This window comes from Dermacentor silvarum, chromosome 3, assembly GCF_013339745.2.
Source record: "Dermacentor silvarum isolate Dsil-2018 chromosome 3, BIME_Dsil_1.4, whole genome shotgun sequence".
Lineage (NCBI taxonomy): Eukaryota > Metazoa > Arthropoda > Arachnida > Ixodida > Ixodidae > Dermacentor > Dermacentor silvarum.
The window spans coordinates 146849961-146869075 of record NC_051156.1 but is presented as its reverse complement, the minus strand read 5'-3'; the positions used below and the strand labels follow the sequence as shown (position 1 = coordinate 146869075).

At 44.5% G+C, this 19115-nt stretch overlaps 1 protein-coding gene across 2 annotated transcripts in view; it reads left to right on the top strand.

The window, feature by feature from the left end:
- Nucleotides 1–17805, top strand: part of LOC119445885 (uncharacterized) — a 30091-nt gene extending 12286 nt beyond the window's left edge. The window contains exons 4-5 of one of the 2 annotated variants that reach the window (XM_037710188.2): nucleotides 7097–7229; nucleotides 17172–17805. In XM_037710188.2, the coding sequence (XP_037566116.1) occupies nucleotides 7097–7229; nucleotides 17172–17381 (343 nt within the window). In that variant the 3' untranslated portion in view covers nucleotides 17382–17805. Of the gene's footprint in view, nucleotides 1–3011; nucleotides 3201–7096; nucleotides 7230–17171 lie in introns of those variants that run through there. The other variant, XM_037710187.2, reaches the window with a different exon arrangement.
- Nucleotides 17806–19115: the final 1310 nt, after the last annotated feature.

The following is a 19115-nucleotide window of genomic DNA, read 5'->3' as shown; positions in this document are numbered from 1 at the left end:
TCGAATAGTTCTATATTCGTTATTTGCTTCGATTCGAATTCAGGTATTCGATATTTTCCGAATTATTCGGTGCTCCCGAATAGGCAGCCAAAAGCCACGGATGGCCGGTACACATCTCGGAGGCTATGCTTCACATCATGGCTGCCATACATCAACCGTAAATCTTGAAGGCTATACATTTTTGGATTAAAGCGCCTGAAATGTGCAACGCAGAAGAGCAGAAACGGCGCTAGCGCACAACCGAAACGAAGCGGCAGAGTCCGCATCACCATAGTCAGCAGCGGAAATCATACGTGAATGACAGCAACGACGGAACGCTTAGTGCCTATTTGTGCCTTTATTGCGTTGGCCGCGGGATTTCATAGTCGCCATCCATGATCACGTCGATAGCTGCTGCGGTTTCTTCCGCAGCGGTTTCGGCAAAAAGTAGTTTCGTTTCGACTCAATACGCACGTCGGCCGCGTGCCTAAAAAGCTGCATAGTGACCATCCATGATCGTATGGATAGCGACCGCGATTTCGTCCGCAATTGTTGCAGCTAAAGGTAGTTTCGTTCTGACCCGCTTCACGAGTCGGCCTCGTGCCTTAAGCACCGCAAAGTCGCCGTTCATAATCATGTCGATAGCGGCCGCGCTCTGTCGAGGATGAAGAGCACCGGCTATATCGTGATGGACGTGCGATCTGTTGGCGGTCAGCTTACTGGCGAAAAAATAATCGGGATGTGCGCGCGGTAGTGTAAAGCCTGTCGCAAATGATGGCGCACGCCGCGGCCATGCTGCGAAGGAAGTCGCGAGGCCTCGATCGCCGCTGTGAGAGCCAATCAGTCACGAGATGACGAGAATTGCAGCTTGTGCACTGCTTTTGTGCAAAATAGTGAAAGGATTTGCTTATTGTTTTCTGGATACCCTGATAATTCGGACATTTTTTTTTTTCAATCCCGTGAAATTCGAAATAACTAGGTTTTACTGTAATATGTGATATATACTATCAAACTATTTGATTCGAAATTATTCCACCAAATCACTATTCGCTTCGAACCTCAAATCCACTATTCGACCATCCCTAAAAAATTAGCTGTAATTTTATTGAAAGGGAATGAAAGTTGCGGTAATGGAGGGAGGGGAGGCGACGTTTAGCTGCGGCACCAAATGCATATTTATATTAAAATGGTGTGAGGCGAGAAGGTGGTAAAGACTTCGGACGCTGCTCGACGAGTGTCCCGTTCTGATCTCGTCGAAAACCTCCGAGCCGCCCCCAGAGGCACCGGCAACAGTCACCAACGCCGTGCGCGTTCGGTGCGAATGCGGGCAAAACGCCAACGGCATCGACAACAGTTCTGCGCGTTGGTGGTGCTGCTGCATGTCCAAGTTTATACAGCTGATAAAACTACTATCCTTACTCCATATAGCTCTCTACTAATTTGCTATCGCAATTGATGCTTCGCCTTTCGGGTGAAACTGCGACATTTATTTTAACATGCTTACTAAAGAGTGACAGCATCAGGCAACATGGTGTCAGCCCGTCTTGATGTAAAAGAAAATTTCGTTTCACTCAGGGAATTTAGCAAAATCACTCAGGGAAAACCTGGAAAACTCAGGGAATCTGAAAATGTCAACTTGGTAGACACCCTGAACAGACAAATATTCGTGTTAGTGCCCTCCTTCGAATGCTGCATTGGTTAGTCTGTTTGTCATCCCAAAATGACACTGAGCATGAAATAATTCTCGTCTCTAAGCAGTGTTTCAACGCCTGTGTTTTTGGTTTTGAGACAGGTGTTCTAACCACTGCAGTTTTGTTGAAATTACAGTATAGCAGGATCTTGTAAAGCAGCTCACTGCACATGCAACAAGGTACTTAAATGTGTCACTTTGCACTTTCTTGGCAGAGTATTACTAGTGGTCAGCGCTGCAAGTATTGGAATGCTATGCATCACAGTGGAAAGGCAGATGTGATAATAAGATGCATCACCTTGTGCATGCTTTGTGGGGACAAGAGCATGAAAAAATTGCAACCACTGGAGTGATATGCACGACAGTGAAGACACACATTGCTTTGTGCGTGTAGCTACATTCTTCGTGTGATGAATACTAAATCTGAAACACTCGTCAGAGGTAACATCAGTGAATGAGCAGTCTCTACACATCGTAATATGGCATCAACACGATGTAAATGACAAACTCATCTTGAAATGCTACTACTATACAAGCAGAGGAAAAGTGGTCTTCCCTCAGCTACATCCTTTTCGCTTTCAAAAGCAGAATGTCTCATTGTTCTATTTGTATTTTTGCTTGCTTGCTTTCTTGCTTGCTGTTTCTCTTTCCACAGCACAAAGCAGCTTGGCTATTGAACTTTCCAATGAGAGCTCTCTGCATCGCCATAATGCCCCTTGGACTGTTGTCGCTCAAGAAGCACTGCAGAAGTGGCAGCACAAGTGCTTGTACTAGTATAGTGTGGTTCACTGCTACGTAGAGCATGCGTGCAGCCCACTTCAGTGTGTGCGGGCAACAGGTGCTGGGTTCGAGATAGTGCACTCAGGAGCGTGTCCAGCCTAATAGACGTGCAGATCTGCGTGGATTGTGTTTTCCGAGTGGTGACATTGATAAGTGCCTTCGTCTAAACAGATATGCGCTTGACCAAGTGGCATGCCTACTTTCGCGACAAATTCTGCAAGCTATCAGCCCGCACGTGATTCCATTGTGTTGCAGCACAATGATGCAGGGTCTCCAGGCTACACAAACACCCAACAGAATGTTAGCGCTTACCATCATTATCGCTTGTTAAAAGCAATGCACAGAGATCTACATGTCTATTAGGCCATGCACGCTCCTAGGCGCACTGTCTTCCACGCAGTGACCACCGCCAGGTGACGCACCGAAGCCCGCCTCTCACACGCAACAGACAAGCGAGCAAGTGCTCTGTCCCTTTGATAGAAAGAAATGCTTTTAAGGTTGATCTCCTCTGCCTTTTCTGAAGTGAAACCTTTCCCTCTTTCCCTTTCCTTTATAAATGCAGGCAACAGTACCATTTTGCCACATCCAAGGAGGGTCTGCGGGATCCCAAACTGATGAAGATGTGCCAGTCTGTGTGGATCCGCATGCGCTACCTGCAATCACTAAAGGACAAGCAACCGCAGCTCGAAACTGCCGCACCATAAATAGGCACAGGCACACATCATCCAATAAATTATTTTATAGTTTTGTTCATGCTGTTGCGCTGCCCATGCAGCCTGGTCTGTTTTTATTTCTTTCTTATTTATTTATTATTATTTATTGGGGTCTCTAAATTTGACAAGGCACTCAATAAGTGCTGCAGTGTCATCGCATTGATTTCTATGGTTTGTATGTCTTCTGGAAGATTGCTTCAATGCATGGTTTTTAGTTACTCTCCTGTAATTAGCGCCAAGATCTAGTACATCAGAAAGATATGTAATCGGGTGTTCCAGCGAGCACTTTCAAAAATATTTAAAGTTGCCTTTGGCAGATAGCACAATTTGAGTTCATGAGCTGGTCTAGTCGAAGAGGCGGACATTACTTGCACAAAAAATTTATATGCATAATCGACTAATTGACCAAAATTCACTAATTAAGCTTTCAACTAATTACCTTATGGCCCATATTGCAATTTACAAATTCTAGCCGTGGAGTTCACAAGGCGGATCCACTTGGAACGAATTCTCAGGATGACACCAGTTTCGAGATATTAATTCCTGAACTTTGTGAAGAAATGCATTGGAGTTAACGTTACTTTTGAGCTTCAATGCATAAAATGACGTTTTGTTAAACATACATACATATGTACTACATACATACCATATGTACACCCGTGAGCAAAAGTATACGGACCAGGGGTTGCGCGATAAAGCTGATTTTTCCCTCTGCCTTTGAACGCAACTTGAAATTGAGGATTGCAGTCCAAAGTTGGCATTGCGAACTTTTCAGTGCACTTGTCAATTCCAGTTTATGCTTGTTAATTACGAAGACATTCAGTTTTTTTTCAGCGACCGTGTGGTCCGTATACTTTTGCTAACGGGTGTACATACATCATACATACACACATACATACATGGCCCCAGAAAAGTGCATTAAGTACCCTAATGCAAATACATTAAAATTGAACTAAGTTATGTTCCGATACAAGAAAAAAAAATTGCACCTGTTATTTTAAAGCAAGGCTTCCTTCACCTCTTCCCCCACTTGATGAGTGATAGCTGCTGCTGTCTTGCCAAGTATACAGCTTGGGTCACTCACTGGGTATGTGCCCGAATAGACAACTTGGGTCACTGGCTATGTGCGACTGGGCATGTGCCATGTGTATGTAAACATTCTTTGCCAATGAATGCCACAAGGTAGGTGCATGAAAACAAGCAAAACAAGGGGCAATAAGAGAAGAACAAGTCGGTAACAGAAAATTGACATATAGTCTACTGCTACAGAGAAGTGAGGAAGTTGGCAACAGAAGACAGCCGAGCGTGGAGAAGAAAATAATAAGCGAACAAAATCAGACCAGTGTAAGTGTATTGAGCTACACAGAAGTGAAAAAAGAAAAGTGGAGTGAGGAAATTTCAGTAAACATCAAAGAAAGCAATTGCATGCTTATTACTGATTCCCACATGTGCATGGGACCCGCGAATTTTTTTTTCTTAGTGAAAGAAAAAGCGGTGGGTGCATACTGTAGTGCAACTCGTTTTGAACACAATATTACATCAGCTGTTTCAACGAAGAAGTCTAGTGATTCTTAAAACAGTGCAGAAGATCTAAATACATCATAGTTTGGCACCATTATATTAGCACCAGCAGCCATAAACAGTTCTGTGGTAATATATTGAATGACTGTTGAAAAATGAAAATTTACCATATGCGTCGAGTTTAATATATCTTCCGTTGGGAGCCTGTTTTCTTATGTTATAGTGAGGTTTTCTTGCACATCGGAAAGGAACAAATTGAAAATCTCTGGAGGTGTGTAACGAACACCAGAACAATTAAGGCTTTGGAAATGAATATAGTATATAGTATTCACAAATTCTCTAGAGGGCTAGTGATTTAGACTGCAAAAGATGAAGTAAGATTTCTGGCCTTTTTTTTTTTTTTTTTTTTTTTTTTTTTTTTTTTTTAACGCTGCACTCCCGGTACTTTTAGGTCACAAGCATGCGCGCATCAGCGTGACACATCGTTTCTGGCAGGAGAGCATCTGAGCGCATCATGTATTTATGTTTGGGGACAAGATAAGCATCAAATATGGTGTGCAATTATTTTCGTGCAGCGCGGTCGTACTTTGGTTTAACTCGCTGTGACAGTGAAAGAACCAACATGACATTACTATGAACTAGTAACGTTAGACAGAAGGAAGCATTAAATCATTCAGAAACGGCGCAAAATGCTGTCGGGCTCTCCGATTGCGATTGACTGCTTTGCGCAAGTCCGCAGCTGGCATGCGTGATAACAGAAGGAAGCAGTTTCGACGAGGCCTACATTCGAATAAAACAAAAATTGCGTCCTTTTTTTTTTGAAAAAAGTGCCGCGTTCTTGAAAGACAAAATGCACAACAATGAGATAGCGAAATATTTGCGAGAAGTTATTTCAGAAAAAAAAAATAAAATCGGTTGATTTAAAGGACAAACTAAAATGAGCTTTTTTTTTACTTGCTATCATCATCATGGCAAATAGGCGGGCGAATGAAAGCCAGCTGAAGCACTGAGGCTGTTCCCGCGGCAAACTTTTTTTGCCGCGTTTCGTGTTGTCGTTGTAACGATTTTACGCTGTGTAATCAAGCCCAAATGCCGTATATAATCACCTTTCTTCGTATACAAGGTTTGAGAGAGGTTGCTTAAATAGCAGGAACGTCCGCTATGGTGCAGTTGTTTGTAAAATTGTGAGTACTTCGTGCTTATTCTTACTCTCAATCGAAAAAAAAAAAAAGAGTTATTGTTTCTCACGATTGTATCTCGATGTTCTGGCCGCTATATAGAGCGCCAAAAATTGTTCGCTCTGTTTACATTCGCCTTATCATGTACGACATTCGTGCGGTTACACGCATCCAGCAGTGCTGCAACCCACCGGTCTCGGCGATCGCGTGCAGAATTTTACGTGCGGACACATTCAGACATACATTTTAGTGCATACCACAGTGTACTACCGTTTACTGCAAACACAGCACGTTTGTACGACGCGGTTATCTTGAGCACCCTCCCCCCCACCCGCCCGTTTTGACTCGCACGAATTTTAGAGACCCAGGCAGCTACACAAGTCATTGATTGTGATAACATTACGCATTTCGTTGCACCGTAGACTTGCTTTAACCGCACGAAGCCCAAACACAGTTAGTTCCACATCAAAGAACTTTGTAACAACACCTTTATTTCTGGCCATGGAGAGTACTTTCGTGCAAAAGAAAAACGATGAAAGCCCCAGCTAATGTTATTTGAGTGGAAGCTGAATTACCAGACTAATTAATGGGTAATAGGCTTGCTACGCTATTCACAACTGAAAACACGCTCCAGTGTACCAAAAACGCTACTATAAACTATGCATTGAGTTTGCCGTGCTGAATTCAAAATTTTGAGGCATTGAACTCAATATAGCAAAAATAATGCATTGAGCATTAAACACTGACCTGTCCTTTTTGTTTCATACCCCTCTTTGTGTGTGTCAGCTTTTGTGCTTGTCGAAATCCTTCACGCGTGATGAACATAAACCAATTAGACTACCAATCTTGCTGCAATACAGAGTTAAGACATTCATCAAAGTGAACACTTTCTTGCGCTAATTTTCTTGACCTTCTGGAAGGACCTGAAATAACTTTGCCAGAGAGAACTTTACTGGAAAAACTAACTCGCATCCTTTGCCTTTCCAGTTAACATGATCCACAACTGAAGGCCTTTGTTAAGTTTTGTCCAAGGGGTGATGTAAACACCAAATGACTCAGTTGCTCTGAAAATGTGCCACACTAACAAATGCACAATGACCTGTGCGTTTCCATTGTCCGTGCCCCTGTCCTTTGTTCTTGTCATTGCTGAATAGAGCTTTGCCCTGATTGTAGAGATGAGCGCTGAATGCGATTTCACAATGATAACATGGTACCCTTCTTCATTATCCATGTAGGCCAGGAGCATCTGGTGCTGCTAACAAGTCGAACATTCCGGAATGGCGTATTGTTGAGCTCCAGGGAGACTTGATGACAAATGACGAAGGGAGTCCTGGCGAATACATTGGTGACCTTCATTACACCAAAGCAGTATGGCGTGTTCAGTAATATGTGTTGCTTGGCTAGTCGATTGATATTGGCAAAAGAATGAATAATGCAAACCTAGACCAAGCCGTAAAAGGACAGAAACCCACAGGAGAGGCACTACTTGCAAACTAAACTATATTCGCATTTAAGGAAACTGGCAAAGTGTGCAGAATGCTCTATGCTCATAGTGACCGAATCATCAGATGTGTGACATGAAAACTTTGTCAGAACAGCCTATTCAATGTATTTTTATTGAAAAAGAACAAGTTTTCATTGGTGTGCAGTATAACAGAAATATTGTTGGTGCAACTGTGATCGCTAACTTTAATTTATTAACATGCAAACATGTCGTTATTCCTACTAAAAATTTCAATGATAGAAAGAACGGGCTTACATGTGTGGGATAAGCAATTTGTTAGTAAATGGCTCTTGGCTTTATTCCTTACTGTCAGCTGATAAGTGCATGCTCGCACATTGATGCGAACATGTGGCTGATATAGACTCTTCTGCATGTGAGTGGGATTTCAAAAACTAGGTTGACAAAACAGGATAGCATAGGGCCTCGGCATGTTTCTTCCCCACACGAGTTTTCGAGTGGATCCAAAATACGTGAGCACAGCTAACCCAAGTATGGGATGTGTTTTCTTATATTGAGGACAATGATTTAATGTTTCGTAGTTTCACAGAACAGTATTTCTTTGACTTGAAAGTATGTGCTTTGCTGTAGTGCAGAGAAGAGTAAGGCAAGCAGCGATGTGAATTCTATTGATTCCAGACATTCTAGGCGGCCCCCCGCTTCAGTGGCCGAGTGATTGCGGCATTCCGCTGCTGAGTGCAATGCTGCATAATTGATTCCAAATTCCTGTTGCTGTACTTCGACTGTCGTAGAATGCAAAAACACTCACGTACATACATTGAGGTGGCCTGGCACCAAGTGTAGGTTTGTGGCATAGTTGTCAACATAATTGTCACGTTGACAATTATCATTGTCAACATGAGAAAGCCAAAAAACTGCGGCAGAACTGATCTCACGATGACTGTCGATAGTAATGCGTTAGCATTGAATCAATATGGAGACACAACGCATTGCCGTCATCTAATCAAGTTATGTATGAGGCGTGTAGTGCAGCAGGAATGTTTTGTTCTTCCCTAAGAATCATCATCATCAGCCTGTATTTATGTCCACTGCAGGACGAAGGCCTCTCCCTGCAATCTCCAATTACCCCTGTCTTGCACTAGCTGATTCCAACTTGCAGGCGGAATATCCGAAGAATCATCATCATCATCATCAGCCTATATTTTGTCCACTGCAGGACGAAGGCCTCTCCCTGCGATCTCCAATTACCCCTGTCTTGCGCTAGCGTATTCCAACTTGCGCCTGCAAATTTCCTAACTTCATCATCCCATCTGGTTTTCTGCCGACCTCGACTGCGCTTCCCTTCTCTTGGTATCCATTCTGTAACCCTAATGGTCCACCGGTTATCCATCCTACGCATTACATGGCCTGCCCAGCTCCATTTCTTCCGCCTAATGTCAACTAGAATATCGGCTATCCCCGTTTGTTCTCTGATCCACACCGCTCTCTTCCCGTCTCTTAACGTGAGTCCTAAGATTTTTCGTTCCATCGCTCTTTGTGCGGTCCTTAACTTGTTCTCGAGCTTCTTTGTTAACCTCCAAGTTTCTGCCCCATATGTTAGCACCGGTAGAATGCAATGATTGTACACTTTTCTTTTCAACGACAGTGGTAAGCTTCTAGTCAGGATTTGGTAATGCCTGCCGTATGCACTCCAACCCAATTTTATTCTTCTGTAAATTTCTTTGTCAGGATCAGGGTCCCCTGTGAGTAATTGACCTAGATAAACGTACTCCTTTACAGACTCTAGAGGCTGACTGGCAATCCTGAATTCTTGTTCCCTTGCCAGGCTATTGAACATTATCTTTGTCTTCTGCATATTCATCTTCAACCCAATTCTTACACTTTCTCGATTAAGGTCCTCAATCATTTGTTGTAATTCGTCTCCATTGTTGCTGAATAGGACAATGTCATCTGCAAACCAAAGGTTGCTGAGATATTCGCCGTTGATCCTCACTCCTAAGCCTTCCCAGTCTAAGAGCTTGAATACTTCTTCTAAGCATGCAGTGAATAGCATTGGAGAGATTGTGTCTCCTTGCCTGACCCCTTTCTTGATAGGTAACTTTCTACTTTTCTTGTGGAGAACCAAGGTAGCTGTATAATCCTTGTAGATGTTTGCTAAGATATTCACGTATGCCTCCTGTATTCCTTGATTCCGCAATGCCTCTATGACTGCTGGTATCTCTACTGAATCAAATGCCTTTTCATAATCTATGAAAGCCATGTAGAGAGGTTGATTGTACTTCGCAGATTTCTCGATTACCTGATTTATGACATGGATATGATCCATCGTAGAATATCCCTTCCTGAAGCCAGCCTGTTCTCTTGGTTGGCTGAAGTCAAGTGTTGCCCTGATTCTATTGGAAATTATCCTGGTGAATATTTTATACAATACTGAAAGCAAGCTAATGGGTCTATAATTCTTCAGTTCTTTAACGTCTCCCTTCTTATGGATTAGAATAATGTTGGCATTCTTCCCGCTCTCTGGTACACATGAAGTTGTGAGGCATTGCGTATAAAGGGCCGCAATCTTTTCAAGCATGATATCTCCTCCATCTTTGATTAAATCTACTGTTATTCCATCTTCTCCAGCATCCTAAAAATACTCGGCACCAACTAGCACCACCACCTCGAAGCCTGTGCTTGGCCACCGAAATGCTTGGGGTGCCAGTGTGTGCAAACGCCGAGAAACGCATCATGTGGCAACTGGGCTCCCCTCTTGCGCTTCTTTCTGGACATGCTGCACAATCTAGTGGCACTGCCGAGAAGTCAGTGCATGACCTCTAAAACGAGAAGCGTAGCGCGCTGGTGCCTGCGAACTCTGAGAATGGTTCCCTTGTTTGCCACACACCCATTGGCACATACTCTGTGACTCAAGTTGGCGAGAGGTTCATTGAAGAGCAGGCACATACCAAATGCATTGATGGTGCAGCTCACTAAAGCGATGGCTTGAAAGTATTCTTTGAAAAGCTGCACGTATCCAGTGCACTTGGGGTGCGCAGCCTGCTAATGTGTCGGGTCGCTGTCCTTAGCAACCCTTGTGATGTGGGTTCAATTCTGTTAAGTATCGGAGGAACTTAAGTGACCTGTTAATGCATTAGCCTTCTTAGTGAGGGTGCTTCTTGCATTTTCCGGCAGCTATGTATCTGTGTATGTTTGTTTTCCCACCTACCTGGGTCACTGGGTAGTCTGTGGTCGAATGGGTAGCACATCGTGCTGCTGTGCTGAGGTAACAGGGTTCGAAACCAACCATGGGACCAACTTAGGTCCGACGGTTGGTTTCGATGGAAAGAAGCTTTAGTTATTTTCCTCCCCAAACTTGGCAAGCCCTCCAACACACTTAAAAACTTTTTACCGATATCCCTCACATCGTGCGTGGGAAAATTGATGGGAAAGATGGCCCTGACGAGGCTAGAATGGCACCTTGAGGGCCACGGCCATCTCCGAGACACACTCATCAGTTTCCGCAGGCACGTGTGCAAGACATGGCCCTGCAAACATAGGCGTATTTACCGGGGGGGCAGGGGGGGCACTTGCCCCCCCACTGTCAAAAGTGGGGGGGCAAAGTATGCCATTTGCCCCCCCACTTTCGAAAGCGGGCACTTTTGGCTATACACTTGAAAGTCCAACAAAAACTACAGCTGAAGCTAAATTTTATTTCTTAATGGAGTCACCACGTTAATAATGCTTTTCTTTACTACGTATCCCCGGTTTGGGCAGCGAGTATTGTGCCTCCTCGTGACGCGCTGTAGCGGGCGACGCGCGAGATTCTCCATACACGCTTGCATTGCGCAAAAGTCCTGCCGCTGGACAGTTCCCGCAGTTACAAATTACCGCCTAACCATACTTGAAAAAACAAAACAATGGGCTTGATATATTTAACCTTCGGGCGAGGGTAGAGGTCCAGATAAAGTATTTTAATCAGCCGCGCCCAACGATGGGTGTGCCTTACTGCATGAAATGTTTGGATTATCAAATGCTGGAACTGTTGAATCTCCGTCCAGAAATAGTTTACGTAGTGTTGAAGTATAAATATATATTTTATCACCATCAAAAATCTAATCGAACCACTTACAGGTCTAACTCCCGAATTTCTTTGTGTAACCACGACTTATCATATATTTATTTACTTATTCATTTATTCATGATACCTCAAAGGTCCCAGAACGGGAGATTACATGAGGGGTGGGCACGTAGATAAATGGCGGGACAGGTTAGGTGGCGTAACTTGAAAGATGGCCTTCAATATGAGTTTTGAGAAGGGAAATGTCGGTGATGAGGGCGATGTCAGAAGGAAGGGCATTCCATTCTCGGGCTGTGTGCAGAAAAAAAGAGTCGTGGAATGGGCGCGTGGTAGATACACAGCATTAGGATGCGTATGGCGGGAGAAACGTTACGCTGGAATGATGATTTGGTTTCCCGTGGGCAGCGAATAAGAGAACCTAAAAAATTTAAAAAAGACGAGCACTTTTGCGGCGGGAGGTGAGCGAGGGAAGTCACAACCGGGATTTTATGGCTGAGACACTTGTATTATAGGAGTAGTCAGAAAGAATGAACCTGGCAGCACGGTTCTGAACCGATTCACGGGAATTAATTATATTAACCTGGTGGTTCTAGTTCAGGAGGGATTAGGGTTTTATATGCAAGTTCATTTATTCATGATACCTCAAAGGTCCCAGAACGGGACATTACATCAGGGTCTGCGGGGTGATATGGTCGTGAAAGTGACCTCGGTCGAACGTGCAGAGCAATTTCAGTGCCAATAGAACACTTTACAGATTTTTTTCTAAAGGCCTGTGTCACTTCTGCTTTTATTGATTTCATTTTCAGGCCGTTTCTGAATAAGCGCTACCCTACTACTTGTTCCCCGGCAGGAGCAAGAACAGCAGAGATTTTATATTTTGAAAAATGAAGACCACCTTATTGTGACGTGTTCCGAAAATTCGAACTGCGGTGGTTGCTTACGTATGCTTGAAAAACCGCTACTGAATACTCGCTTTCCCCCAGTTTTTATGTTTTATACACGGCATTTAGTCATTTAGTTGTTGATCCCGGTATCCTCAGTAAACTATGCTGGGCAAAGTGTTAATATTTATTCGAAGTACGAAACAATATCCTGAGTGACGAGCGATAAATGTTTTTTTCTGTGTAGGTTCATTGCAAGCCTTTGTAGAAAGTTACATATTGAAGTGTTCCAGGGTGCTATACCACCGCTTTCGCCGACTCCTAAAACAATTGCATGAGATATGGACTTGAAATTCCATGAAAATAGGGAGAATTTAAAGCGCAATGCGTTGCGAAAATCTCACTTTCCTGCTTTAAATGCAAGTGTTGCAGATAATTACTAAACCCTCGTTTTTCCATTTGTTCCCGTGCAACATACGGGATGCGTATAGGTTGCTTCTCCGGTGTCCTCGGTGAGCTAAACTAGGCATCTTGTTTATATCTGGGGATAATGAAATTTTCTGACGAAGTAAGATGTGTATTGATGAATTACTGCTTTTTATTGCGATAGCAATTATATGGACACTCCAAAGCGGATTTCTGCCGTCGGCGTCGCCGTCGCCGTGAGGTTCCGTATGACACCAGGCGATGAAATCGTTGCCGCGCTCAAGACGCTGTATGTGCGAGTGAAAGGGTGCGATGGACACGCGCTTTCACGGGGAGCAAACGCACGTCGGAGAGCAAACGTGCGTTCGGCGCCGTTCTCCCTGAAGGGCTGCAGAATCAAGCGTCTGTTTCCTCCTTTACAATCACCCTATATAGAGAGCAAACGCGACTTCTTCCGTTGTGCGAAAGGCCGTGGGGGACGGGAGGGAGGGGAGGCGACGTTTAGCTGCGGCACCAAATGCGTATTTATATAAAAATGTTGCGAGGCGAGAATGTGGGTAAGATGTCCAACGCAGCTCGACGAGTGTCCCATTCTGATCTCGTAGAAAACCTTCGAGCCGCCCCCAGAGGCACCGGCAACTGTCACCAACGCCGCGCGCGTTCGGTGCAAACGCGGCAAAACGCAGACGGCGTCTACAACAGTTCTGCGCGTTGCCGGTGCTGCTGCATGTCCAAGTTTATACAGCTGATAAAACTACTATCCTCGCTCCGTATATCTCTCTACTAATTTGTTGTCGCAATTGATGCTTCGCCTTTCGGGTGAAACTGCGACATTTTAAAAAAAATTTCCAGCAAGAAGTGCTTCAAAGCATTACACGGGGATCAGGTTTAAAACGGAACACTAATATACGGGTAACTTTTCAAAGTATACGATGTAATTACAGGAAACTGAAACGTTTAGTGCAACTGTTCAAAAAAAAAAAAAAAAAAAACAACAGCTTCACTAAAAATCGGGTGGTAATTCACCAAGTTGCACACCTCTGCCGTATTTTTCTTTTTAGTATTGAGAGTAATTTATGTTGGTTGTACTTCGTTCTCTTTAACCTCGACAGTACGATTACCTTAACTAGCAATACATTTATGCTGTAGACTTAAACACCAAGTAAAATTCTTTGTTTAATTAGTAAACTTGACAGCATCAAATGGGCATTTTTTTGTAAGCTGCACTGCTGCTACTGGGTTGGATCAGGACCTCTGGGCACTCAATGCCCTTTGTCCCTGCATCACATATAGATTTTATAGCGACAAGAAATACATGCAAATTCAAATAATTCTTCGGGCCTCGATGGTTCACCATGTGTTTGCGAAATAGGTTTATTGTTACAAATAAAAATACCTGACAGATGCATTTCCAGGCTTTTTCACTTATTATAAGAGTAATATATATATATATATATATATATATATGGGGAGAGTCATATCTGCGGTTTGCCCCCCCCCACTCGAGAAATAGTTGGTACGCCTCTGCCTGCAAATTACCACAGATGTCTATGATCAACCTAGCTTGGCACAACTCCGGACAATTGTAGGTGTGGATATCAAACGTGCCTTCGATAATGTCTTGCACCAAGCCATCATTGACAACCTAGCAGCCACCAAACCCGGAGAAAGCATGGTTCGCTACATCTGCGGCTTCCTCAACGGCAGGCAAGTACGCTTGTTGGGCCCGGTCACTCAGCCATCCATGTGCTTCCCTATAAACCAAGGCACGCCACAAGGGTCCATTCTGTCACCGACTCTCTTCAACTTGGTAATGAAGGACCTCCCCATAAAGCTCAACCCCGTTGCAGGTTAATGCCATGCAGTATATGCTGATGACGTCACACTTTGGGGTGCCACCGGAAACCCAGGCGAACAGGAAGCCACACTTCAAACTGGCTTAGACATTAGAGAGGTTTAGCTTGTCCAGTAATCGGGTAAACGCTAGCGGACCGGGCATTGGTGGCGGAACCGTAAATGTGAGGGGCCTTGTATGGTGCTGCCACTAGTGGCGCAGAGATTAAACCAACAAAAACAAATAATATTGCAGTAACCAAGTGTATTCTACTTCGCTGCTGGTGTAAATTTTCAGCAGTGGCGTAATCGTGTTGCTCCCAAAAATTTACACCAGCAGCGAAGTATAATACACTTGGTTACTGAAATATTAGCTGTTTTTGACTGTTTGAGGTCTGCGCCACCAGGTGGCAGCACCACACAGGCCGCTCACGTTTATGGTTCCGCCAACACGCCCGGTCCACCCCTGTTTACCCAATTACCAGACAAGCTAAACCTCTCTATTGTCGACGCCTACATACACCAACTAGGCCTCACATGCTCCCCGGAAAAATCGGAGTACGTCATCGTACTGAATTCCTCTACATGCAAAGCAGCGGCTGATCGCGCCCACATCACCTTGACTATGACCAGCCAACCTATCCCGTGCAGTAAATGTGTTTTCATCCTCGGATTCCTATGGCAAGAGAATGGACGTAGTGCGGAATGGCTATGGCGCATTCTTCATCAGGCCAATCAAGTCATACACATGATGACACGTCAGCAAGCGCCACACAGGCCTGCGTGAACACAAACTCCGCAAATTTGCTGAAGCAGCAATTTACTCTTGGTCCTCTATGGCCTGCTATACATTGCACTTACATGCACCCAGATCAAACGGCTCGAGGCTTTTTTACGGAGATGTCACCGTATTGAGGTGGTTGTTCCCAGGTATGCCTGCAGCTGTTACATTGAACGCGAAACCCTGCACAACACCTTGGATGCAAAGGTCCAAGCCCACCAAGAGTTTTAGCATCTCTGTCTGAGCACCTCATCCTGCGTATGTTGGGATACGACACTTCACGTCTCCCACCTCTTCCCATCAATCCTCTACCGTGGATAACTATCCCTCAAATCGAAGTCAGACTGATACCCCGGAATATGCACCCCGAACACAACGCAGGCAGGCAACAAGCGCAGGTAACCCATCTAACCGACCGAGCGCACGACATCTACTACGTTGACGTCGCCTTCTTGCCGACTTTTTTTTTTTCTTCATTTTCAACTTTTTATTAAATTTCAGAAAACGGTGTAATTAATTGTTTAGCTGAGGCTTCTGCTGTGGCCCGATAGTGGCCCCACCATGGCGAGGTATCTTTTTGCACAGCTTTTGTCAGTCGCCATTTTCGTCAGATGCGTTGCTTATGAGAGGTGTCGGTTGCCGATGTGCATTTGGTAAGCGGAGCTTTGGTGTTACCAGCATGTACGAAAATGTGACAGCCAGGTATTACGCATTCCTAGAGAATCAAAAAAGAAAGAAAGAAAAACCCCTTTAAGGTTGCGAAGTGGCATCGGCGAACCAAGGGAATTCCCTTGGTTCGCCAATGCCGTGCACTGCTGTTGGTGCTGTACAGCCAGAAGATCATGGGCCCCATGAGGCTGAGTGCATGGACCTAACTTTTAGGTCGACTTCAGAGGAGTCATTCGATGGATTTAAGAGCGATGACACAGAATAAAAGCAGTGAATGCAAGTTAGATACAGCTTTTGAGTCAAAGGAAGGCTGTGCTGTATTTTTTGTTTATGTTTTTTGTCACGACTGTTTTGCTGCCAACTCGAATTTTGTCCGCGACCGAGGAAGGGCCCGCACCCAACTATTCTTTATCTTTCACCTTGGAGGGGGCGCTTGCTCGGAATTTTATGGTAGATGGCTGGATGTTTAGATGGATGTACAGTAATCTTGCACTGTTTGGTGCAGTATCGGTCGGAGTAAACATTTGCAGGTGCACGTGAGCAATCTCTTTGTGAGAATAAAAAAATAGTGTAGTAGACTTTAGTCATTGACGCCTCAAGTCCGAGTTGTTTTCACTTGTGTAGGTGACACTCCCTGGTGGTGTAGCGGAGAGACATGGCTCTCTCCCTTTTCCTAACCTGTCTTTGGCTTCTTGCCCACTGGCTTCATTTATGTTCTTTTGCCTTATCGTTGTTTTGTTGATAAGCTGCAGAGTGTGGCATCAGCCAACCGCTTTAACGAGCACTTGAGACGTCAGGCACAGTTATTGTGCAGGTGCAGTATTATTTCGGAGTGGCTTGAGACTGCTTTATAAAATTCTGGGGTTCCTGCAAGAGACACCGGTGGCACTGGCAGACATCCAAACTAGGTGGCTGGGCCCATAACAGCTATACTGTAAAAAGAGTGGTTCAAAAGCATTAAGGGAGAGTAAGCAATCTACATATTATGTAAGATTGTAGGTTCCCTGCTGCATGCAGCTCACATGTTCACGGCAGCGTTGTTACAAATCGCGGAAACTTTCTTGCCATGTCCAAAAAGGGTTTCAGTGCCTTTTTAATAAAAAGTACCTTATTTAGGCTCTCCTGCAACTGTTACCGTAACAAGCATGTAAGAATGCCAAACCTTTTGAAATTTATGCAAATGTTCTCTACGTTTCAGGGCGTTCCGATACTGCTTGTTGGCCACCACATCTTGTACGGCAAAGAGCAGGATGTGGAGAAACCCTTTCTCGTGATTGAAAAGTCTGCCGGAGAAGTGGAACCAAAGAACACCACAAAGGAGTACCTTGTCCGTGGTGTTGTCACAAAGAAGGTCATCTTTCGGTCTCGCCCCAAGCCCATTGTCAGCAATGTACCAACAAAGGTGTGAAGACAAACCGGCAAGCTGTCAATGCGGCGACATAATTTTGATACGGCGACATAATTTTGATTCGACGCTGTGACTGCAGATTGCCCCTGCGACATTTTAGGTCTGCATGCTGAATAACTCTGAAAGGGCAGGCTTGGGCACTTAATCAGTCTAAAGAGATTGTGAAAAGATAAATTTTACTGATATGGATGGCGCTCGTTTTACGCTTTCATAGACAAATTCTTGAAGGAATTGGTCGAGGTGTGTGTACCTCTCATTTTAAGCCTATAGGTTATGGCATTGTAGCGCCTTTTAAATTTTTGGTCTCCAAAGGTGGCGTTTTGTTTTCTTTTTTGTGTGGGGGGGGAGGTTTCTGTCATGTGAACCACACTACTGCATCTGCAAGTGCTTGTTTTGCAAATTTTACAGACTATAAAACATATTGTAATGTTATATGTATGTTTGTGTGATTTGCTTGTTGACAAGACTCGCTGTAGTAGCTCAGTCGCTATGGCGTGCTGCCGACCACGTTGTCGCGGGTTCAGTCCTGGCCACAGCGGCCAGTTCCGATTGAGGCGAAATGCAAAAACACTCGTGCACCCTGAGGTGCACATTAAGAAACCACAGGGGGTCAAAATCAATCCCGAGCCTTCCAATATGACATCTCTGATAACTCGATGTGCAGTTGCGGAACGTGAAAACTAGTAGTTTAAAATGTGATATTTTTAGCAATGACTAGTGTCAAATTCGAACTACGTACATTTCACCCCATTCAACACAGAAGTTCCCTGGAAAATGCAGGCTCGAAGTGATCGACAGTACTTAGAAGAAAACACGTCGCTGGGCCAATGTTTCGACAACAGGACTTGTCTTTGTCGGAGCAGCAAGCATATTAGCCCTGACGAAGGCAAGTCACCTTGTCGGGCTCCAGTGACATTCCTCGTCCGACCACTGTTAATCATTCCACCCTGTTCGGCACACAGTTCTTATGGTTCAGTACCTTTACATGCAGGAGGCATTACTCCTCTTGCTTCATTCAGCAGTGGTCTTTGCCATTCTGATGCCCAGCACAAGGTCATGGTATCAAATCCTGCTTGCAGTGGCCACATTGCAGTTGGGGTGGAATGAACCTGTGTACTGTCAGTGTCAAAAGTTTACGACTTGTCACAGCAGCTATGGTATTCTGCCACTGTGCACACAAGGTCTTGGGTTCAATCCCCGGCTGCGTTGGCAACATGTTGATGGGGGGGGGGGGGGGGAGTGGCAAAATGCAGATGCACTCGGGCACTTATTTAGGTGCACGCTATACCGAGAAATGCACTGAATCAGTTTATATAAAGCATTCCTTCAAAACTTTGTGCTCATTAAGTTCACAATAAGGCATTGATTGCTGTAAGAGAAAATCCAAACTTCCGTTTTCCAAATTTTGCACCGTAACCCCAGTAACCAACATGCCACTTTAACATTGTGGATTTACAAACATTTTCTTGCATTTGGGCCATTGCAGCGCAGTAAACGTTTTCAAAGCTTGCCAAGTTCAGTCTTTGGCTCTTTTAGGATGCAATGTAGTACATCTTTACTGATAAAATGTTCGCTAGGCCCTAGCAGACGCTGTCAGAATCCACGTCATGGCAAGCTGGTGCAGGAACTTCAAGGAAGTGTCGCCACTCACGTTTTGTTCTTTAGAGTCTTTTCTGGCTTACCAGGCCTCCTTTCACAGGTAAGAGTGGCCTTTTTGGCATTGCAGAGGTGCAG